The sequence below is a fragment of the Mastigoproctus giganteus genome, chromosome 9, assembly GCF_048544385.1.
Source record: "Mastigoproctus giganteus isolate SK-2022 chromosome 9, ASM4854438v1, whole genome shotgun sequence".
Classification (NCBI taxonomy): Eukaryota; Metazoa; Arthropoda; class Arachnida; order Uropygi; family Thelyphonidae; genus Mastigoproctus; species Mastigoproctus giganteus.
In genome coordinates, this window is record NC_143583.1 from 164,027,780 (window position 1) to 164,050,709 (window position 22,930).

At 36.7% G+C, this 22,930-nt stretch overlaps 1 protein-coding gene across 4 annotated transcripts in view; it reads left to right on the forward strand.

Annotated features, from left to right (window-relative positions):
* The window catches only part of LOC150080867 (histone-lysine N-methyltransferase EHMT2-like), a 558,915-nt gene that overhangs the window by 29,443 nt on the left and 506,542 nt on the right, over positions 1 to 22,930 (forward strand). For all 4 annotated transcript variants that reach the window (XM_090381696.1, XM_090381697.1, XM_090381694.1 and 1 more), the window contains exon 2: positions 14,749 to 16,909. In XM_090381696.1, coding sequence (XP_090237822.1) covers positions 14,833 to 16,909 — 2,077 coding nt within the window. In that variant the 5' untranslated portion in view covers positions 14,749 to 14,832. The remainder of the gene's footprint in view (positions 1 to 14,748; positions 16,910 to 22,930) is intronic.

Sequence of the window (22,930 nt, forward strand, 5' to 3'; positions counted from 1 at the left end):
ATTTGCAGACGACATTGTGGTCATAAGCCATGATCCCAAAGAATTAGAGGAAAATCTTAATCAGTTATGCACAGCTAGTAAGGATTTTGGACTAAAGATGAATATGGCTAAAACAAAAGTAATGATGAACAAGTATGCCACAGAAAGGGAAATAATGATTGAAGGAGCAGTAATTGAAAAGGTGGAGTCATATACTTATCTGGGACAAGTTATTAGCTGTAATAATGATAAATGGCTGGAAGTCAAGAGAAGAATAAATTTTGGATGGATAGCATTCAGGAAATATAGTCACATACTGAAGAGCAATATCCCAGTTTGTCTGAAACGTAAAATAATGAACCAATGTATACTCCCCACCATGACTTATGGAAGTGAAACTTGGGCACTCACCAAAAGAATGGAAGAGAAGCTGAGAACTACACAGCGAAGAATGGAACGAATCATATTGGGAATCAGACTGTTAGATAAGAAGAGAAACACATATATTAGGCAACAAACTCAAGTAAAGGACATTCTTATCAAAACTAAAGAACTAAAATGGTCTTGGGCAGGACACATAGCTCGAAGACATGATGACAGATGGACTAAGAAAATAACAGAATGGTACCCAAGAGGAGCTAGAAGAAAACCTGGAAGACAAAGGCGGAGATGGATAGATGAAATTCATGAGTTTGTGGGTAGTAAATGGATGTCCAGTGCTCAAAACAGAAGGAACTGGAAAGTTGCTGGAGAGGCCTTCATCCTGCAGTGGATTGAAAATGGCTGATGATGATGATGAAGGTACTACATGGCCTCTATTAACTGGGTAGATATCGCGCAGAGAATGAATACAATTGAACTGTGGTATGCTTTTAAAACATTAATCACAGATGCCTTGAATGCGTATATACCATTAAAAAAATACTCCACGAGGAGGGTTCCAAGTTGGATGAATAGTGAAGTTGCCACATTACTTGAGCAGAAAAAGGTGGCATGGAAAGGTTACAGAGCAATAAAAAGTACTGAAGCCTATAACAGCTACAAGGTGATGTGTAATAGAGCCACAGAAAAGGTTCGACAGGCAAAGGCAGTTTATGAGAAATCACTAGCAAACAGAGCAAAGAGGGGGGAGGACAAAGAATTCTTCACATATATAAATGCCAAGAAGAGCAGGACAAACCAGATCGGACCTTTACGTAAGGGAAAGGGGATAGTAATAAATACACCAGCTGCTGTTGCAGATGAACTCAACAGTTATTTTGCATCGATTACAAATGAAAAGCCTTTTGTGGCAATGGGGAATTGTGGGAGCGAAGTTAAAAAATATTAATTAATGATATTGAAATTTCGCAAGATTATTTAATGAAAAAACTTTCGAGCCTACAGACCAGTAAGGCTCCTGAAGTTGATGGAATATACCATATAATCTTAAAGAGAGGCGGCTAGCGAGTACATTGAACCATTGAGGCTAATTATGCGAGCATCACTAGACTGGGGAGATTTCCTTGGATTGGAAAAGTGCAAATGTATCTCCCATACATAAGGGTGGCTCTAAAAGTGAAGTTGGAAATTATCGACCTGTCAGTCTGACTTCAGTAGTAGGGAAAATCATGGAGGCAATGATCAAGGGTGGAATTCAGGATCATTTGGATCGAAATGAAATTCTCAAGGATACTTAGCATGGTTTTGTAAAGGGAAAATCATGTTTAACAAATCTGGTTCTCTATTTTGAAAGGGTCACTCACGAGCTGGATTTAGGGAATAATTTCGTCATTGTTTATTTAGATTTCAGCAAAGTTTTTGACTCAGTCCCACATGAGCGGTTGCTTTATAAGCTGGAACAGGTTGGAATCACTGGGAAAATCCTTAGATGGATAGAAGGATGGCTTCAGGGCAGGAGGCAGAGGGTTGTGATAAATGGCTATTCCTCAGATTGGGTTGATGTAAGAAGTGGGGTTCCCCAAGGATCAGTATTAGGACCACTGTTGTTTTTAATTTTCATAAACGACATTGATGAAGGGATAGAGGGCGTGATGTCTAAATTTGCAGATGATGTTAAAATTGGTAGAGTAGTTAATGATCACTGTCAAGCTGAGCTTCTTCAGAGAGACCTAGATAGACTTCAGGAATGGTCAGAAAAATGGCAGCTGTGCTTTAATCCAACAAAGTGTAAGGTATTACATCTGGGAAACAGTAATCCCAAAATAACTTATTCACTTGGTGGAGTTCAACTAAACCCAGAACTGGAGGAAAGGGACTTGGGTGTTACAATACGGTCAGACATGAAATTCTCTGTGCATTGTAAACAGGTTGCAAGGAAGGCCCATGGTGTCCTATTGATGATCTATCGAACTTTTGCAGTAGAGATAGGGACGTGATAATCCCATTATATAAGGTTTATGTTAGACCACACCTGGAATACTGTGTTCAAGTATGGAGACTGCACCTAAAGAAAGACATCGAGCTTCTTGAAAGGGTGCAAAGATGGGTAACTCGCATGGTGAGATCGGCAAAAGGGCGTCCTTATGAAGAAAGACTTCGAATATGTGGGTTGCAGAGTTTGGAAACTAGACACCTTAGAGGAGATTTGATTGAGGTGTTTAAGGCTCTGAGAGGCATCAGTAAAATGAATGAGGACAAAATTTTCAAGATTATAAATGATGCTAGATCTAGGGGATATAAATTCAAGTTACGCGGGGAAATGGTTAGATTGGACTGCAGGAAGTTTTATTTTAGCCAGCGAGTTATAAATTACTGGAATAAGTTGCCTTCATGGGTGGTAGAGGCCGACAGTTTGGGGAAATTCAAAGGACATCTGGATAGTACTTTCGCGTAGGGGAAGCGCATAGGATGATAGGTTTAATTTTCTTTTTTTTTTTTTTATTAATTATTATTATTTAGTTATTTATTTTATTTTATTATTTTTTTTGTTTTTATCATTGTTTTGTTCGGATTTTTTTTGGCTGGTGCAGCATAAGCCATAGGCTTTCTTGCACCATGTGGCCGTTACTAATACTAATACTAATATAAAACAAGATTGAGTTTTAGAAGGGTTGAAATCAAGTAAGTTGTCTTTGCCCCACTGGAGAATTATCTGAAGATTGGCATTTAAGGAATTGGTAGCAGATTTTTGAGAAGCTGAAGCTGATCAAACAGGGCAAGGTTTCTCAAAATGGAAAGTGGAATGCAATGTGCTATCATCGGCAAAACTATGGATAGGATTTCCAGTCAATGGAAAAAGGTCATTAATATACAAGAGGAAAAGAGAAGTTAGAAGACAGGGCCATCTACCATCAACCTCAGTGAACGATCAGAGAGAAAACTGGGTAACCAATTACTAAAAACTGTTGGCAAACCATAAGATGGAAGCTTGTTTAGAAGACCTTTATGCCAAACACAATCGAAAGCCTTTGAGATGTCAAGAGCAACTACTTGTGTTTCACCGAACCTTTCCATTGAATTAGTCCATAAATGGGTAACATAAGCGAGAACATCACCAGTGGATCGACACTGACAGAATCCATACTGGCGATCATTGATCAGACGGAAGGTTTCTAGGTAGTTTAAGAGTTGGCGGTTAATTGATTTCTCCATTACTTTAGAAAGAGTAGAAGTAATTGCAATGAGACGATAATTTGATGGGAGGGATTTGTCACCCTTTTTAAGAACTGGCTGGATATGAGCAAATTTCCAAGCATAAGGAAAAACACCTTTGGAATAAGAAAGTGAAAAAAGGCGGCAAAGAATAGGAGTAAGTTCAGGAGCACAGGTTTTGAGAACAAGTGGAGAAATACCATCGGGACCTGGAGCTTTCTTAGCATCAAGATTCGTCAAAATCCTTCTGACATCCTTTTGACGGAAGACCGCAGGAGGCATTGAATGGAGCCTCTTGGGAATGGTGGGAGGTGTTTTACCAAGATCATCTTTGCTCCCACCTCTGTCCAAACCAGATGGTTCTGGTTTTGACAGAGGTGGGAGCAGAGATTGGCAAGAGACCAGAATGCTCGGCTACCATTAGGGCAAGAAGCAAGTTTTCTACTCTTAGCCTGTTGAAACTCTAGTTCAGACTGATTAATGACTGCTTTACAATTGTTGCGAGCTTTGGTTTAGAAAATTAAACTGAAGAATTAGAAACAAGCCAATTACGATATGCAATGTTCTTCTCTTGAACAGCCTTAGCACATTTATTGGAAAACCAAGGTTTAGATTAAAGGACGAGATTTTAAAGTGGAGTGTGGGATAAAGGATTCCATTCCTGCAAGAATAATTTCACTGACACGATCTGATCAAACGTTGACATCAGAAGTTTTGAAACAATAATCCGAACAAAGGAAAAGAAGAAAACAAATCTTGCAGGTCATCCCATTTTGCATTCTTGTAATGCCAAACAATACGAGGTTGGGAATAGCCACAAGATAAAGATTCCGTTGGAGAAGAGACAATCACCAAGTTGTGATCTGAGGTGCCTAAAGGATCTCTCACTTCGACTGTGTACTTAGAAGGGTTGTTTGTGAGAAAAAGATCAAGCTTGTTGGCTGTATGGTTAGGATTGTCCGGTATTCTTCTAGGTAAATGAACAATCTGTGCAAGGTTATTAGTAATTGTAAAAACCTCAGCATCTCGACCAGCTGGGTCGGTGTGACTAGAAAGCGGAAGCCGGCTGCAGTTGTGAACATTAAAATCACGAAGGAAAATTACCTCACTGTTAGGAAAGTTGGACTGGAGAAAGTCAAGTTGCAAAGAGAGGAAGTCAAAGAGCTCCAAGTGACTAGTGTAGTTGGGAGAATGGTAGAGACAACAGATGAATTTGACACAATGAGGTAGAGAGATTTTAAGCCAGAGAAGATCAAAGAGAGGAGATTCCAAATTGCCAAGTCTCTGACAGGGAATATCAGAATGGACATATGCACAAGTACCACCTTTGAGGCAAAAGGAATCATACAGTGAATAATTTGGCCATCTGAGATGAGCAGTAGTTGAATCAACCGATAACTGAGATTCTGTCAGAAAAAGTACATGGGGTTTGGCAGACTGCAAATGGAAATGGACATCATTGAGATTTGAATTGAGACTACATATATTTGTGAAATGAATTAGGAAGTGCTTGGGAGGTTTAGATCTTTTTGCAGATATGCTTGCTCTATTAATTTGGCAATTCATGGTGTATTCAGTAGTAAGAAAAAGTGGGTGGGACATGCTGTATGAAGTAATGAAAGTTTTGGATATGGCGTACACATGGTAAGAATATACCCAGATCCTTGACATAACGTGGCCTCGACAATGCTCCCCGCATACACACTACTCGGACTCCCTCCAGTCACTATCTGGCAGAGTAGAGGTAGCAAGATTATACACTAACTGATCCGGAAGCCTTCTAGAGAGTTACCAATAGGTTCGGTCTGGTGTACTAACTAGCGGCTGGCCTGCGAACACCGTTTTAGAGCTGTACCCTCGAAATGTAAGGAATATTGGATCTCACCATGATGTTCATCATAACCTCAAAAGTCATCAATCATACTGCATGATGGAAGAGATAAGGAAGGGTTGACCGGAACTTAGCTCTAGAGACTAAACATGGGTTCCACCACTTCAAGCCTCCAATAAGCAAAGTGGTGGTATTTCACCGGTTGATGAGTCATCTACCACCTAGTAATGATGCATGTTATTTGTGAAGGGAAATGTGAATTTCAGCTTAGATTAAACATACACTTGCGTATAAGAGTACCTTTCTTTGTGTGTGACTTTTTCCCGCCAAAATGGGGAAACATTGTATCTTGGGTTTTAATAGGCCTGGTACTATAAAATATACCTTAAATTATTCCCCTGGATATAAGGAACATTATAATAACAGCAAAATGATGGCAAAGACCAAAACTCAAGGGGAAAAAAAACTGAAAAATCAAAAAATATCGATTGTGACTTGAAGGACCTGCCTGATTGTGGGATAGAGGTGCTAAACAATGAAGAAATTACAAATGAAGACTTAGAATCTGCCACCTTAGTGTAAAAAGGATAGAAAAGGCAAAAACCAGGTAGAAAATACAGATCAAAAGGAGAGTGATAATTTAGAGCCACAGGTAACAAAAACAGATGAGGAGAGGAAATTTCAGTTTATAAATCAAATAGAGGATCCCATAAGACAAATTAAAGAAATGAAACTGTTCCTAGAAGGGTTTCTTTATAAACAGACAAATAGGATTACATCTACAACAAGATTGCAGATAGTGACTGCTTGTCTGCTCTGGAACATAGTTGTTGAACTTAATACAGAAAACAAAGTATTGAAAGCAGAAGTAGAAACAGCGACTGAAGAGAAGAATAATTATGAAGAAATGAATACTTTGACTTATGCTCAAATAGCAAGGGCCACCAAAGCAGATTCATCACAAACTAAACAAATCAACAGTAAGACTAAGGAAATACCAAAGGCAAAAGAAACAAACATAATAATTATAAAGGCTAAGCCTGATTCTACATACAGATCCAGCAAGGCAGTCAGGGATACTGTCATGACAAACTTAAAACCTCATTTGAAAGAAATAAAAGTGAACATGAAAAAAAATAAAAAGATAATGGAGTTTTAATTGAAGTAACAAATAAAAGAGGATGTTAAAAACGATTGAAACCCACTCAGAGGTAGTAAAATTTGGACTGCAAACAGAAAAGCCAAGGGCAGGAACCCCATCATTATATTTGACATCCCTGAGACAACTCTGGAAAGAGATCTTATGTTGGATTTCTACAACAAAAACTTTATCAATATAATGGAACTGGACGAGTTTGCCAAAGAATTTCTCCTAAAAAGAGGGACAAAAAAACAAAAGAATTGGGCAATTCATTATCATTGTGGAAGTGTCACCACAATGAATACAAGGACAGCAAAGATTCTACACTGGCTGGACCAGCCATAAATTCAGGGAATTCTTTCCTGTACAAATGTGCTTTAACTGTCATAAATATGGTCATACTGCCAGAGACTGCAGTCAGAATTCCCCTGTCTGCAGCCACTGCACAGTTACTGCCATGATTACAAGAACTGCCAAAATAAAAATCAGCATCCAAAATGTGCTACCTGTAAAGCAGCATGGCTGAATGATTATGCACATTGTTTCAGGGATGATAAATGCCCCTATTATAAAAAAATAGTAAAACTTATACTATCTAGGACCAACTATGGGCCAAATTGAAAACATAAATTGACTAGGGCTCTAAATCTCATCCAATTGAATGCTCAAAGAGCAAGAGATGTTGTAGATCAGATCAAACTCAAATTGGAAGAAAATAATATAGATATCTTGGTACTCCAGGAGCCCTACACACATATGGTAGGGTTCAAGGATACCCAAGGGGCTATAAAATAATAAAATTAGTAAAAATTTCAGAGCTGCAAGGCTCAATACCTTCCACGATTTTTAGATATATTAAAAAAATAAGAGATTACCTCAATTTTTTTTGTGGAATGCTTCCAGTCAATTCTCTCCAAATGTAATGAATAAAATAAGATGAAAAAATAATTAATGAATTCCCTCACTCATAGAGATACGATCAAATTCGACACGCAACGGAATCAAAAGCCGAGAGCCCCAACCCAACCCCGAAACACATCAAACTGCCGCAGCAAGACCATGAGTGCGAGAAGACATGTTGTCAGAATAAATAATTAAAACCGCTTCTGATAATAAATAATTAAAATCATGATTAAAAAGATTAAAATCACGATTAAAAAAAAATTAAAATTTGGATGAACACTCAAATTAAACGAAATGCTCAGCTGTTTCCCTTCCTTAAGCAGACCACGCTTTTCGGCTGATCGCTGTGTTCACAGGATGTGAGTATCGCGAAGATGGGAATATTTTAAGAGCCAAATACACACACAAACACTTTGCGATGTTCCCATCCTGTATTTAAAAAAAAAAAAAAAAAAAAAATACTTTAAAGCTTCCCTTTATTTTTTACGATGTTGCATGTTGCGTATGGTTTGGTCGCCAACATTATAATGGTTCTAATGAACCATTAAAGATTTAACAGATGCACTGTTTTCAAACTTTTGAATAATTTCAAGTTTTTGTTTAACTGAAAGTGCAACTCTTTTGCATTTACCCATCATTTTCACGATTTCTAAACAAAAAAAAAAAATAAAAAATAAATAAATAAATATATATATTTACTATAAAAAAATTTCGACATCCCTGACATTAATAATGAAACAAAATGTCTTTTTGCAGTGTGACGGAACACAAGAATCGACGCAATGCACTAAAACAAACTAAATATTTGATCTCTTGTTTTTTTTGCACAAATAATAATAATGGGTTGAAAAATAATAGGCACATTAATCTCCCAATGATGACTTGTAACGCCGCTTCTTATTGCGTGCAAAACATCTGTTCTAGTTAATGAATTTTTTGATTTCTGGTTGGTTTTTTTTTTTTTTTTTAATTTAGAACGATTCTTGTGTTCTGTCGCACCACAAAAAGACAGATTTTGTTTCGTTATTTATGTCAGGGATGTCAATTTTTTTATAGTATGTATATATATATATATATATATATTTTTTTTTTTTGTTTAGAAATCGGGAAATTAATGATGAGTAAACGCAAAAGAGTTGCACTTTCAGTTAAACAAAAACTTGAAATTATTCAAAAGTTTGAAAACAGTGCATTCATTAAATCTTTAATGGTTCATTAGAACCATTATAATGTTGGTGACCAAACTATACGCAACATCGTAAAAAATAAAGGGAAGCTATTAGATTTAAATCGACATCACAAAAAATAAAGGGAAGCATCGTATTGGACACACAAATAGTATGTTGTAAGTTTTTTATCTATCGCCATATTTTTTACGTAAGTTGCTGAGTATTTTTTGAAACAGTAAGTCCCCGACTTACAAACTATGGATTTACGTAAATTTTTTTTCAATCAAATTTTTTTTTCTTTTTTTAGGATTGTAAAATTTAAAACAACAAAAATAATAATAATAAGCAATCAATAACGATGATCACGGCACGCACAAATTGCACAAGTGAGATCGGAGTAACAAGCAAAAAAATAGGAAAGAAGAGAAGATTCTTACAATTTATTTTATGGGTTTTTTTTTTTTTTTTATATGAATGAAGATTTCAGTGACGGGGGGGGGGGATAGAATTCTAGCTATCTGTTTTTTTGCAAATACAATAAGGTCGAGTTTACTACTCGTTTATAAAGAATTGCACTAACAGAAAAGCCCAATAATACGGAAAGTGAAAGTTGTTTTTATTGTTTTTTGGTGATCTCCAGAAATGTGCTTTAGTAAAATGTGAGCTCGTGCGGGGTGATAATAGTGAGTTTTCGCCTTAACCATGTGGAGTTCTTTTCAGAAATCTTCGTTTTGACTGTTATCATGGTGCCGACTAAAGGAATAAGTGACAGCGGTACTAGTAAGTCTATCAAGAAAAGGAAAGCGATAGAGTTGGATCAGAAAATTAAAATAATAACGATGTATGAAAATGGCCAAACATTAACAAGAATCGTGTGGAATTCAGATTTGTCAATAATAATATAGTAGCAATATGTTACTAGTCATTCTCAAGTTACGTAAAACTCGATGAAGTAAAAAGTTCTAGAACATATCTCCTACGTACGTCATGGACTTCTGTATTTTTGGATTAACCGGGAAATCGATTATCCGAGATTTGTTTTTTACCATCTATCCCGGAAAATCGAGAGTCTACTGTGTATATATATATAGGTCTTGCCACTGAAATCCTTAGAAATTAGGTGGTGGAGCCTGCCAGAGTACTTAAATTATCTACTGGGTGCCTGATGTCCCTCCTCGTGGCAAAGTCTGGGCAACAGTGGGTCCCAATAGGGGCTTAACGGCTAAATGGTCAGAGAAACAACAGAACATAATAAGCCACTCCCCACATGCTTTTTAAATCTCTGGCCTCCACAGAGTTCTGTGTCACTTACAAAAAATACAATGCGGAGATGGGGGGAAACCCCTGTTGCCATCAGACAAATAACACACTACTATATTTTCTGCTCACACAATACGAGAGGCGCTTCCGTAGCCAGGTGGGCAGGAGCAGCAGTGCGTAGCACACGCTTCTTGATTAGACCGGGGTTGGAGCCCGTGACCATCAAATATGGAGGATGCGGAAAGGTCAGGGAATGACCACCGCATATCCCCGGAGCAATATGGCCTTAGTTGCTAATGCTCCTAAAAACCAAATAACAAACAACAAACAAACAATATGAGATGTGACAATAAAATTTCGAGAATAATTCATTTAAAAATTTTATTTTGAAAATTATACAGATGTGAGGCCTTCGATGTAGTCTCCTTCAGACTGTACACGCACATTCCAGCGTAGGATCCATTGATTGTAACATTTCTGGTACTCACTTTCTGGTATCTGTTTTAATACCTACGTTGCATTACTGTAAATTTCAGAAACTGACTGAAAATGCATTCCTTTTATGACCTCTTTTAGTCTAGGAAATAAAAAAAAAGTCACAAGGAGACAAATCAGGCGAATACAGAGATGCTGCAACATTGTGATCGATTTTGAAGTTAAAAACTCTTCCACTAAACCGAATTTCTTTCTGCTCTTGAGAGAGGTTTTTCGATACCAGCTTTGCACACACTTTCCTCATCAACAAATTTTCAGTCAAAATTAATCTAACACTTTTCTGATTAATGTTTAGTTTTTCGGCAATCATTCTTGTGGTTAACTGCCTATCACTTTGAACAAGATCACACGCACAACCAATGTTTTCGTCTTGTTGAGTCGTGGAAGGACATCCTGAATGCTCAGCATCTTCGACGGATTCATGTCCTTCTCGAACCTGTTTTACCCAATTGAAAACTCGTGGTTTCGACATGATATCATTTCCATAACTCTGGTCAACTTTTCATAAATATCCGTTGACGATTCACCACTTTTCACCAAAAGTTTTATCACAACTCTTTGCTCTAAATTGTGTTCCATTTTTCACGTAACATGGAACTCAAACACGTCTTTACACGAACCAACTTGTACAATGACTGACGATGTTTACTATTTGCATGCAGGTAGAGCGGGTTCAGGCTACACTGCGGAATAACGTAACGGTTTACAGGATGGCCACTTTTACGGAAACAAAATTATTCTTGAAACTTTATTGTCACACCTCATACGCAAATCAGTCTACGAACACACATGATAAACCACGTGAACTGGTGCACTATGACCGAAATAGTTGATATGCCAAAAAATCCCCAATTAACTCAAATGGAACTGTCTATGACAATCTTCAACTGTATCATTAGAACAAGGCAATTATGTCTTAATTGTTGTTCAGTGTCCTCCTTCAAGTTAGGTTGCCCATTGAGCCTAATTTAATTTTAAAGATTTCTATAAACCTCCTGCTTCAGGAAGTGGGGGGGGGATGGAGTAATTGTCCATCACTATCTTAATGGGCTATGCAGCTTGACCAGCAGGAATGGAAGCAGAAAGGGAGTACAGTATATACAGTGGATTCCGGTTATTTGGGCCACCGGTTAATCGGGGCAGCCGTTTATTTGGGGTAAATCTTAAAAAACAGAACCCAATCGAGAAAATAGCCAGGGTTTACTTCGCTTAATTGGGACAAAATGCCGTTTAATCGGGGCAGGAGACTGCAGCACTGAAGATTACCCTACGATTGTCTCCGACCATACCACATAGTTCGGTTGGATTTCTGGAGGTCACAACCATAAAACAATTAGCGGTCACCTATTTATTGGGCTTTTGTGTTAGTGAAATCTATCATAAACTGATAGTAAACTCGATCTTATTGAATTTACGATAATACCGACAGCTGGACTTCTGTGGGTTATTATGGTAAACTGTGTTTACACTTCTATGGAATCTTCAATCATATAAAAAAAAATAATTTTCAGAATCTTCTCTTCATTCCTATTTTTAAAGCTTCGTAATTTGTTACTCCGTTCTCACTTGCGCGTATCGTGTTACTTGCAATTTGTGTGTGTTGTGTTCCTTGTTATTGATTGCTTATCTTTTTACTGTTTTAAATTTTAACCCCCACCCACAAATGACAGTGAACAGAAATGTCAACTAGTTTAGTTAGTATGTACATATTACAGTACGTATTAATTCTTCCGATTATCACGTATATTCTTCCGAATTTCACGTATCATTTAATTTTTTAATTGGTAAGGTAATCAAGATTTGTACTTAATATATCTTTACTTAGGCACCTCCATAGCCAGGTGGGAAGGAGCAGCAGTGCATAGCACACGTTTCTTGATTAGACCAGGGGTCGAGCCTGTCACCACCAAATACAGAGGATGTGGAAAGGTCAGGGAATGACCACCGCATATCCTGGAGCAATATGGCCTTAGTTGCTAATGCTCCTAAAAACCAAATAACATATCTTTATTTTTATAGCCTGTGGATAATATTCCTCTTATTTTCGCTAATTAGAATTGCGGTTTAATTGAATTAAAATTCGGTTCACAAACGTGATCACAATGACCGGCGCTTATTACACATCGTATAGTGAACGGTACTTTACAATGGTGACTCCATTGTAATGTGATTTGATTGTACAGTGAACCAGTTGTAAAGGGGGGGGTTGTATTTTTAACTATTTACGTGAATCTTCGGATAATTGGGGCAGCTGCTTAATCGCGCCAAAATGCACTAGTCCCGATGCGTCCCAAATAATCGGAATCGACTGTAGTTAATTCATATATTCATATAGCAATACATAATCAGCTGTAAATGCCACAACAATTGGTAGGACAAAATCAACTTTGCAGTGAATACATGTATATAGATAAGTATCTGGTTCTATGATATTAGCATTATAGAGGCATATGATGCAAGAAAGCAAGCTTATATAGCATCAGCCAAAAAAAAAAAAAAAAAACCTTCCCATTTCACCCATCCATTCACTCCAAGTGTTTGTCTAGTTCTGCCTCAAACTTATATAAGTTGTTGACCTTCACTACAACAAATGGACGTTTGTTCCAACTATCAACCACTTGCTGGCTAAAGGCAAATTTCCACACATCTGTTCTACAATTGTTTTTCCTCAATTTGAATTTATGTCCCCTCAGGTGAGTAATCTGAGCAAGAGGAAGAATCCCATCAGCATTGAGCATACTCAAACCATTCAAGGCCTAATGCACCTCAATTAGATTACCTTGCAGGTGCCTAGTCTCCAGATGCTGCAAATTGAAGAACTTAAGCCTTTCTTGGTAACAGTAACTCTTTGTTCCACTCACCAACATTGCCCTTCTCTGTACTTATTCCAGTAACTCTACATCCTTCCTAATGAGGCCTCCAGACCTGTATGCAGTACTCAAGGTGTGTCCCGACCATTGCCTTATACAAGGCAACAATCACCTCCTTATCCTTGCTAGCAAAATTCCTGTATATTATTGACAAGATACCATGAACTACTCTTGTAGCCTGACTGCACTACTTAGAAAACTTCATATCTGACTGCACAATTACCACCATTGTCCTTTTAATTCTCCACTATCCTGAGTGTAGTACCAACCAGTTGGTACGTTACTCTGTGGTTACTGCTACCCATATGCAGCACTTCACATTTGTTAATGTTAAAAACTTCAGTTGCCACCTCTCAGCTCATCTGCTCAACTTTACTAGATCCTGTTGCAGTAGTGTACTTTCATTACTGTCATTAACAACTGTATATTAAACTGTTACAATAATAACAACTGTATATTAAACTGTTACAATAATTTCTCACCATCTAGTTGCTTATAATCTGCTTGCTTTTCCTGCTCATGTAGATAGTGCAGCGGATTAAAAATAGCACTACTTTCTGTGTACCACTTTTTTTTTTCTAACACATATTAAAGAAAAATTATTAGAATTTAGTCACTTTCAAATCTCGTAAAGGCATACTTCATTGAAGGAGGTTTGGCAGTTGTTGGCAGTAAAAAAAAAAAAAATAATAATCGACCATGAGCCAGCACTCTCAGGAACTCATTTTAAGTTCTTTCCTTTTAATGAACTTAAATAGTCCACTCTTCCCATGGTTTTCAAACATCATTGAGGTTTATCAACTGAACCAGTTTCATAAATGACAGAGAAGAAATTCTCTTGAGGAAAATGTTGATCACAAATTTTTTTTTATGAAAACCCCAAACACGAAAGGTATCAAAACCTATAGTACTTAGTACCGTGCATGGGTTGAAGGAGAAGTATGGGGGAAGGGGGATGCCGGAAACTTTGCTCTAGAGACTAAACATGGGTTTCACCACTTCAAGCCTCCAATAAGCAAAGTGGTTGTATTTCACCGGTTGATGAAAGTCATCTACCAACTACCAATTTTGACAAAAGAGAAAGGTGATTTCAGTGTATGTGTGTCTGTTTTTTTATTGTCCTTTTTGCTATAACATCTCATTTCGGAATAGAAAGTTGGTAAAAGAGGAATGGCATACTTTTTTTTTTTACATCTCTATTGCCTAAAATAAATATGAAGACAAAAAATTCGATTATTTGAGCAACAAAATAAATGTTGCCCAAGCTATTTTTATTTCATTTTATTTTAATTTTCAGGTATTTTAATCACTGAGGAGTGTATGCAGAATTGCACAAAAATTGATAGTAGCTAATGCAGAGAATTGGTTTTTTTTTTTTTTTACACACACTTATGATTTGTGATATAGTAAATTTGATTAATTTGACTGGTTATAAATATCAGTATAGATAATACATTTATTGAATGTGTACTTGGATATTAACATTTATGTACATTCATTTTATAGGTGTAATGGAGAAGCTACTTAAATGACATAATGACTTAAAGCAATATCTCGTAAAATAACAAAAAAAAAAAAAAAAAAAAACTGATGGATCAAGTAAAGAACGAGATTGTTGAAGGGTGCTCACTATCCCAGGATTCCTGTACCATGAATGAATCGGATGTATTTCGTACAACTTTGTCTAATTTATCTGCAGCCCTAGAGATAGAAGGAGCATCTTTAACAAATGAGGATTCTAGGAATCAGGCACAAAAGTCATTTATTGAGACAACTGCTGATTTCCTTGAGGACATAAGTAGTCAATCTTTTCCTAGTACAACAGAGCAGCAAGAAAACTTGAATGTATTTACTCAGCAAATGAACATATCAGGTAACATAGAAGTAAGTGGAACAAATAAATCAGAAATTAATGCAGATATGATGAAATCCTGTCTAAATCTAGATAATTCTACAGAAAGTGAAAATTTAACAATGCTTGGTACAACAGAGAAGTTCCAGTTAAGTGAATCTTCTACTGACAGAATTAAACAAGTTCCTGTAAACTTTTCAGAAAGAACTTCTGTTATTGACACTTTTTTCCCCAAAATTAAACAAGAAGGACGTGCTAAAATGTCTGCCCTATGTAAAGGGGATCCCAAACGTAGTGAAGCCCAACTAAAAATGGTGATGAAGAAAGATTCCAGTGGTTCATCTTTAGTATCTAAGGCTGGCAATTCTGAATCTTTAAGTTCTCCAAGGCTTAGTCCTGTAGGTATGCCACTTGCTAAAATGGCAAATCTGAAAAATGTCCTTAGTTCAGTTATGAAAACTTCAATTAGTCAGGTTTTAAGAAACAAAATTGATACTTCAGAAGGAAAAACTCAGAGCTCTGATAAAGTGTCATCAGAAGCTTCCACTTTAAATGAAGCATGTCAAGAAACTATGCCTTCTCTAACTAATGCAAATTCTCCATATGATATTAAAGAAACTTCTGAAACTGTTTTAGAAAATGTAAATGATGATGTGCTTCCAGTATTAAAAGATGAAAATATTTCTGAAACTGACTGTTTATCAAGAGGAGGTGACTCAGAAGATTCAAACAATGCATTTTCTGCACATCGGTCAAACAAAGCCAGAAAAAGTGGACAGTTGAGGTCTGCCAAGACAGCTTCTTCAACAGCAACTCCATTTCCAGTCACAAAAAATCAAACATCATCTCAGACAATGAAAAGTAAAAGGCATAAGCGACGATTCTTTAAAGGTGCAACTTATAATTTATATTTAAGTCCCGCAAAGAAAAGGAAAAGAAACACAAAAAAACCACTTGATATTGGTGGAAAAGACGATGAGCTAAGTATTGCAGGTACAGAGACGGGAAGCTTTGTCGATTCTGATGAAAATAGCCTTGTCAGTGAAGAAGGCTATACACCTTCGGAAAGATCTTTTCTTGAAGAAGATATGAACAATGAAATTAATTTATCATCTCCATCCCTTGCAATTAAAAAGAACACAGACCCTCATATCGATAAACAGAATATTGCTATTAGTTTTGATTCAGAGCAAAAAGTTGTCGAATCTGTCATAGAACAGTCAACAGAAGTTGAAATAATAAATAAGGCTGCAGAACAGGAAAGCAGTACCAAGCCTGAAGAACACAGTGATCAACAAATATTAAAGGATGAAGATAATGAAGATGAAGATAAAGAAGATGAAGATAAAGAAGATGAATATAAAGAAGATGAATATTCCCAGGTTGAGCAACTGTACACTGAGGAATCTAAAAATAAAAATACTTTAGAAGAAACAAAGCTGTCAGAAGATGCTCAAACAAATATCGAAAAAGAAGAAATAGATGATATATCTCATGCACCAGCTGACATTATTAATGATATATTACAAAGTATGGAAGAAATGAGTGATAACACAGGTTGCAGTCAGGAGTCTATTGATAAAGATATTAAAGACTCACAAGAAGAAATTAAGTTAGAAGAAGAAGAAGAAAGACAAGAAGAAAAACAAGAAGAAAAACCTGTTCTGTTAACAAATGGGACAGATAATATACTAGACATTTCAGAGAAGATCGAAGATGAGAATTCTAAAGTGGATTATCACCCATCTGAAGAGAAGGATAATGCGAACAACACTGAAATGCAATTTCCAGAAGTTTCTCAGGAAGGTGAAAATGGTAAGTTTTATTATGCACAAGGAATATTATGTAGTAGTAGTAATGTAATGGCAAATGATGCAAGAAAGCAAGCTTATATACACTGGTGTTCAAAGAAAGTGCATCACCTAGGAATTTCACATTTCTAACCCTTTTTTGCAATGGTTTGTTACATTAATGACTAGCATCACAAATAGAAATATAAACAAAAGATATTTATTAATAGTTAAGGCAAAGCTAAGTAATATTTGACAGGTGCTCTCAAAATATTCCAAAAATGAGCATTTGCAACCTTTATACAACAGTTTTGGTAAACACGACAATTATGGCTGAAATGTTATTGGAAGCCCTCAGTTTGCTTCAGTTTATCATTTTAAATGGAAAACAAAATGAAAAGTTCACCAGGTGCAAACTAATATTTAGTTGAACCGCCTCTGCCCCTGATGACTGCAGCACACTGTCGAGGCATTGACAAGATCAATTTCTAAAGATAACCAACTGATAGTTCATGGTTCCAAACACGAATTATGGCTTCCTGAAGTTCATGAAGGTTCTTTGGTTTCTTTCTGGCAACTGCAGATGCCACACGATGCCATCAGTTCTCTATAGAATTCAGTTCCAGGCTGTTTCCTGGCCAGCTTAGGGTTGTAATTCCGTTCTTTCAACCATTTTTTCACCTGTAACAAATGCAAACACATTACAGTCGAACTTCTAATGCAGAAATGAAGCCAAAGTAACTACACAAGTGCCTACTTACACTTTTCGCTCGATGACAAGGAGCAGAGTTGTCCTGAAAGATAGTTACTTGGCAGGTTGAAATGGTCTCTAATGGTTGGCAGCAATTTACCTTCCAATATAGCCAGGTATCCGTTGGCATTGACGGAACCTTTTATAAACTGCAGATGACCTACTCCGCAATGCGAAATGCATCCCCATATCAATTGTCTGGTAGGGAATTTCACTGTAGACACTATACAGTCTGGATGGTATTCTTCACCACTTCTACAGCGAATCATTTGTCTCTCATCAGAGCCATGTAGGTTGAATTTCTTCTTATCTGAGAAAATAACTGACTTCCACTGCTTGGGGGTCCATTTGACATGCTCCTTACACCAAATTATTCGGGCCTTTTTTTTTTTAATTTTTTGTGTGAGGAGGGGCTTCTTAGGACAATGGGCTAAAAGTCCATTTTTGAAGAGGCATCTTCTGACTGTTACTACCACTCCTTTATGTTCTTCCCATTCTCTTTTCTGCTCAGACAAAGAAGCTTTACAGTTTTTAAGGCGTAAGTGCTTCAAAACGCAGTCCTGTTTTGGCATAGATTCGTTTGCATCTGGTTCCCTTTTTATTACCAGCAGAACCAGTAATCTTGAATTTGGAAAGAAATCTACTGACTGTCGACTGATTACAAGACAGTCTATAAGCAATATGATGGGAAGAACATCCTTCCTCATGTAAAGCAACGATAGCACTCATTCTTCATGGCTTCAACTGCACGTAACTCGCCATTCTGACACAAGCACGTAATGACTGCAACTCTTGCAGAGAGTGCTTATATAGCTGAAAATAATGGCTGATGCAATATTACGTCATCACCCACATGTCAATCTTATATGATGCAATCTGTAAGAAATATTGCCATATACTTCAGTTATTCGGAAGACAATTACAATTTTAAGGAATGATGCAATTTCTTTGAACACCCGTGTAGTATCAGACAAAATAAAAAAAGAAAAAAAACCTGCACAGTTCACCCATTTGTACCCTCCAACAATTTTTCTAGTTCTACCTTGAATTTATTCAGCCCATCCACTTCTTTAACAACAGATGGAAGCCTGTTCCAACAATGAACCATCTGCTGGCTGAAGGCAAACTTCCACACAATTACCCTGCAACCATCTTTCCTCAACTTGGGAATTTGTCTCCTCATGTGTGGAGTTTCATCAAGTGGAAGATTCCATTAACATTAAGCTTACTGAATCCATTCAAGGCTTTTAAGCACCTCAATCTGATCTCCCTTCAGGTTCCTAGTCTCAAGATGCTGCAATTTGCAAAACTGAAGTCTCTCTAGATAAGAGTACCTTTTGTTCCATTCACTGGTTGCCCTTCTCTGCACCTGTTATAGTGCAGAGAAGGGCTACATCCTTCCTAAAGTGAGGCCTCCAGACCTGTATACAGTACTCAAGATGTGGCCTAACATGGCTTTATATAAAGGGATAATCAAAGGTTTCTGTATATCATTGACAAAACCCCATGAGCTGTCCTGACTGCATGTCTGCACTGCTCAGAGAATTTCATGTCTGAATGCACAGTTACTCCCAGGTCTTTTTCATTCTCCACTACCCTGAGTACCATACCACACAGTTGATAAGTTACTCTAGGGTTACTGCTACCCATATGTAGTACTTTGCATTTGTCAATATTAAGCTTCAAATGCCATTTCTCAGCCCTAGATCTTGTTGCAGTAGCTCACCCTGATGGCTGTCATTAACCACCCTGCAAATCTTTGTAACATTTGCGAACTTTGACATTAAGCCTGATATACCTTCATCAGTATCATTGATAATTATTAAAAACAACAATGGATCCAGCACTGAACCCTGGGGGTATTCCACTGATAACATTAGTCCACGAAGAGCAGTGCCCATTGATAACCACTCAGTCTTCTTCCACTTAACCATCCCTTTATCCCTAGCAGCAATTTGCCCTTAATGCCACATTGCTCCAGTTTGTACAGAAGTCTTTTATGTGCAACTGTATGAAAAGCCTTCCTGAAATCCAAGTACAGTAAACCCCCGCTATTCGCGGTTTCGCATATTCGTGGTCGCTGATTTAATATGAAATGAAACATAAAAAATGTGAATTTTAAAGTGCCGTGAACATTTTCCGCCATAAAAAAACATGGGCATGGCTAAAATTATTTTCCCGGTCAAAACAGCGCTCAGTGGGTGGGGGAGGGGGGGTGACAAGATCGCGAGCGTGGATGTTTCTCGCTAATCCTTGTTCAGTATGTGTTATGCACCGCTTGTCATGGAAGGTTTCGTCGTTTGCTTTTAATTTATATGCTTATAAATTGAATAAATTTATCAATATATAAATTGATTTGCTTACAAAAGTGATAAATCTACCGTTTTGCAGTGTAAAACAGAATTTTTCGAGTGTGTTAACAGAAGAAAGTGACTTTATTGTGGACAAGTTCTTTCTAACCCGTACAAAAATATGGCTACGAATAACAAGGGAAATGTGAAAAGATCAAAGAAGGTGATGACATTAGCGAATAAAATTGAGCTATTAGACAAAATTTCTAATGGCGAAAGTGTCTCCTCAGTGGCAAAACATTATAAAATCAAAGAGTCAACGGTACGATTAATCAAGAAATCGGAAGAAAAAATCCTCCGTAGTGTCTGTGAAAACGCGCTAATTGCTTCAAAAATTTGCTCTGTAACTCGCGATGTTAAATTAGAAAAAATGGAAAAGGCTTTAAATCTGTGGATAGAAGACCAAACTCAAAATAAAATTCCATTAAGTTCACTCATCATTCGTGAAAAGGCAAAACTCCTTTATCAACACTTTAGCGAAACTGGTGATAGCACTGGCGGGATAAGTTTTTTAACAAGCAAAGGAGCTAGTTTGAAAGATTTATTTGAAATTTCTAATAAATATTACATTTAATATTAAATTGTTTCTTATTTTCATTTCGATGCTATATGCTTGCATTTCTAATGGTCATATTAAGATGGTACATATAATACCTATATAGACAAAATTTTAGACTAGTTTTTCTTATATATTTCATACTTTGGAACGGAACCCCTTTATTACTATGGGAGCCATAACTCAGTATTCGCGTTTTCGGTATTCGCGCCATTTCTCAGGAACGTAACCCCCGCAAATAGCAGGGGTTTACTGTATATGTTGTCAAAATTATTTTTTTTGCATCTAGTTCTTGGTCACTACATGATAGTAGCCTATCAGATTGGATAGACAACACTGCCCCCTAACAAATCCATGCTGTAATTGTATATAATTGCGTGCCTGTCCAGATGAACCTGCGTTACTTCTTTAACCAGTAATTTCATTATTTTCCCTGGAACAGATGTTAAGCTAACAGATCTGTAATTACTCGTGTCGCCTTTTGATCCCCCCCTTTATGAATTGGGTATACGTTTGCACATCTTCAGTGCATAGGGATCTTCCCTGAATCCAAGGGTGCTCTCATAATTATGGACAAGGGTTTGCTTATCCCTTAATATAATTGGATAGACTCCATCCACCCCAGGTGCCTTTCTTATTTCCATCTTCAACAATTTTTCCTCCACTTTTCTTTCAATTATCAGAAAGTCATGTAGCTTCTCATTAGAGTTTGATAAATTGCCATCCCCTTCCCTAAAGAATTTCTCATGTGTGAATGTAGATGCAAAATACCTATTCAGTTTGTTTACAACCTGAGCAGTGTCATTACCAGTTAACCCATACATATGAAGTGGCCCAATGTGATTCAACCCCTTCCTCCTACTGTTAATATAAGCATTGAAATCTTTGCTGTTTTTATTTGCATTCTTTGCCTGAGACTTCTTATAATCTGCCTTAGCTTGCTTAACCTCCTTTGTTACTTCATTGTAGACTAATTTATATCTGCTGTTGGCTTCTGTATCACCTGATAATTTATAGGCATCTCATGCACTTTTCTTCTCTACCGTATTTCTCAGTAGTTCATCTGACATCCATTTAGGTCCAAGCCTTGAACAGCATTTCTTCATTGATATGAAAAGTCTAGTAGCTTCTTTGATTACTTCCCATTTAGAATTTGCTGTTGGTCCCACTGCACAGTCTTTAAAAACTGTCTGAGACCACTGTAGTCACTCTTATGAAAGTAAAAGCCTTTACCCTTGACAGTAGTTATCTCTTTAATTAAATTCTGCATTAGTACATTGTGATTGCTGTTCCTCCCAGTGGGTCTTTTATCTGTAGATTCTTAATGTATGTAGACTCACCACTGATAACCAGATCAAGAGTACCTCCTATTGATGCCTATCTAACATGCTGCTGTAGAAAACAGTCATCCAAAAAATCCACAAAAGTCGTGCTAGTGAGTACCCTACCCACAAATTCCAGTCAGGGCCAGTGGAACACAGAAAGCCTGATAAGCAGGGTATATGAGTGCCAATGACTGGGGGGTGGCGAAATTCAAAATTTTTATTATGATAATATTTAATAAAGGTATCTCAGTTAAAGTCAGTAAATAACGACTTTAATCTCAATATACAAACATAAACTATTATTGAATTGTATAGCAAAATAGCACCCTATTCACAGCTTAGGCATGTACGTAAATTGTAACATACAGTAGAACCTGTATAAGAAGTTTTCCAAGGGACTGGAGGTTTAGAACTTCTTAGAAGGGAAAATGACTTAAGGTTATGAAATATTAACTAAACAACTAAAAATGAAAAGATGTAAATAAAATAAAATATAAATAAATTTTCTGTTTATACTCTTGGATGACCTCACTGTTAGAGGGGTTCACAAGTTCGAGAGAATACAAGAAACAGCACCATATTTAGAAGTCACAGGTTTGAAGCCCTGGTCACTCAAGGCACATTTACTTATGCACCCTCATGATTTTAAACACTATCTCAGAATTTATAAATATTTTACTCTGCCTATGGGAAATATTTTTAAACTAAGGATTTCTAATTGCTTAATGTTCTGTTCATTAAACTCATTTTCAAGTTGGATGGATGACCTCCTTTGGAGGTCATCTTTCCAACTATAACCCTTCAAATTAGGAAAATATAATATAATCATATAATATAAAAATTTTATTTTTAATGCTACAAATATTAATTAGTAATTATACTAATTAATATTTGTAGCATTAAAAATAAAATTGCCAAGGAGGGATTAATAACTAGGGCCAATATGGTTATTCTTTAAAGAATTATCAAAAATATTAATGATAATCTACAGAAGTAAAGTATTATAAATTCAGCTTTCAACAAACCTTAAAAGGTAGCAACTAAAATAAGACACAGCAATAAT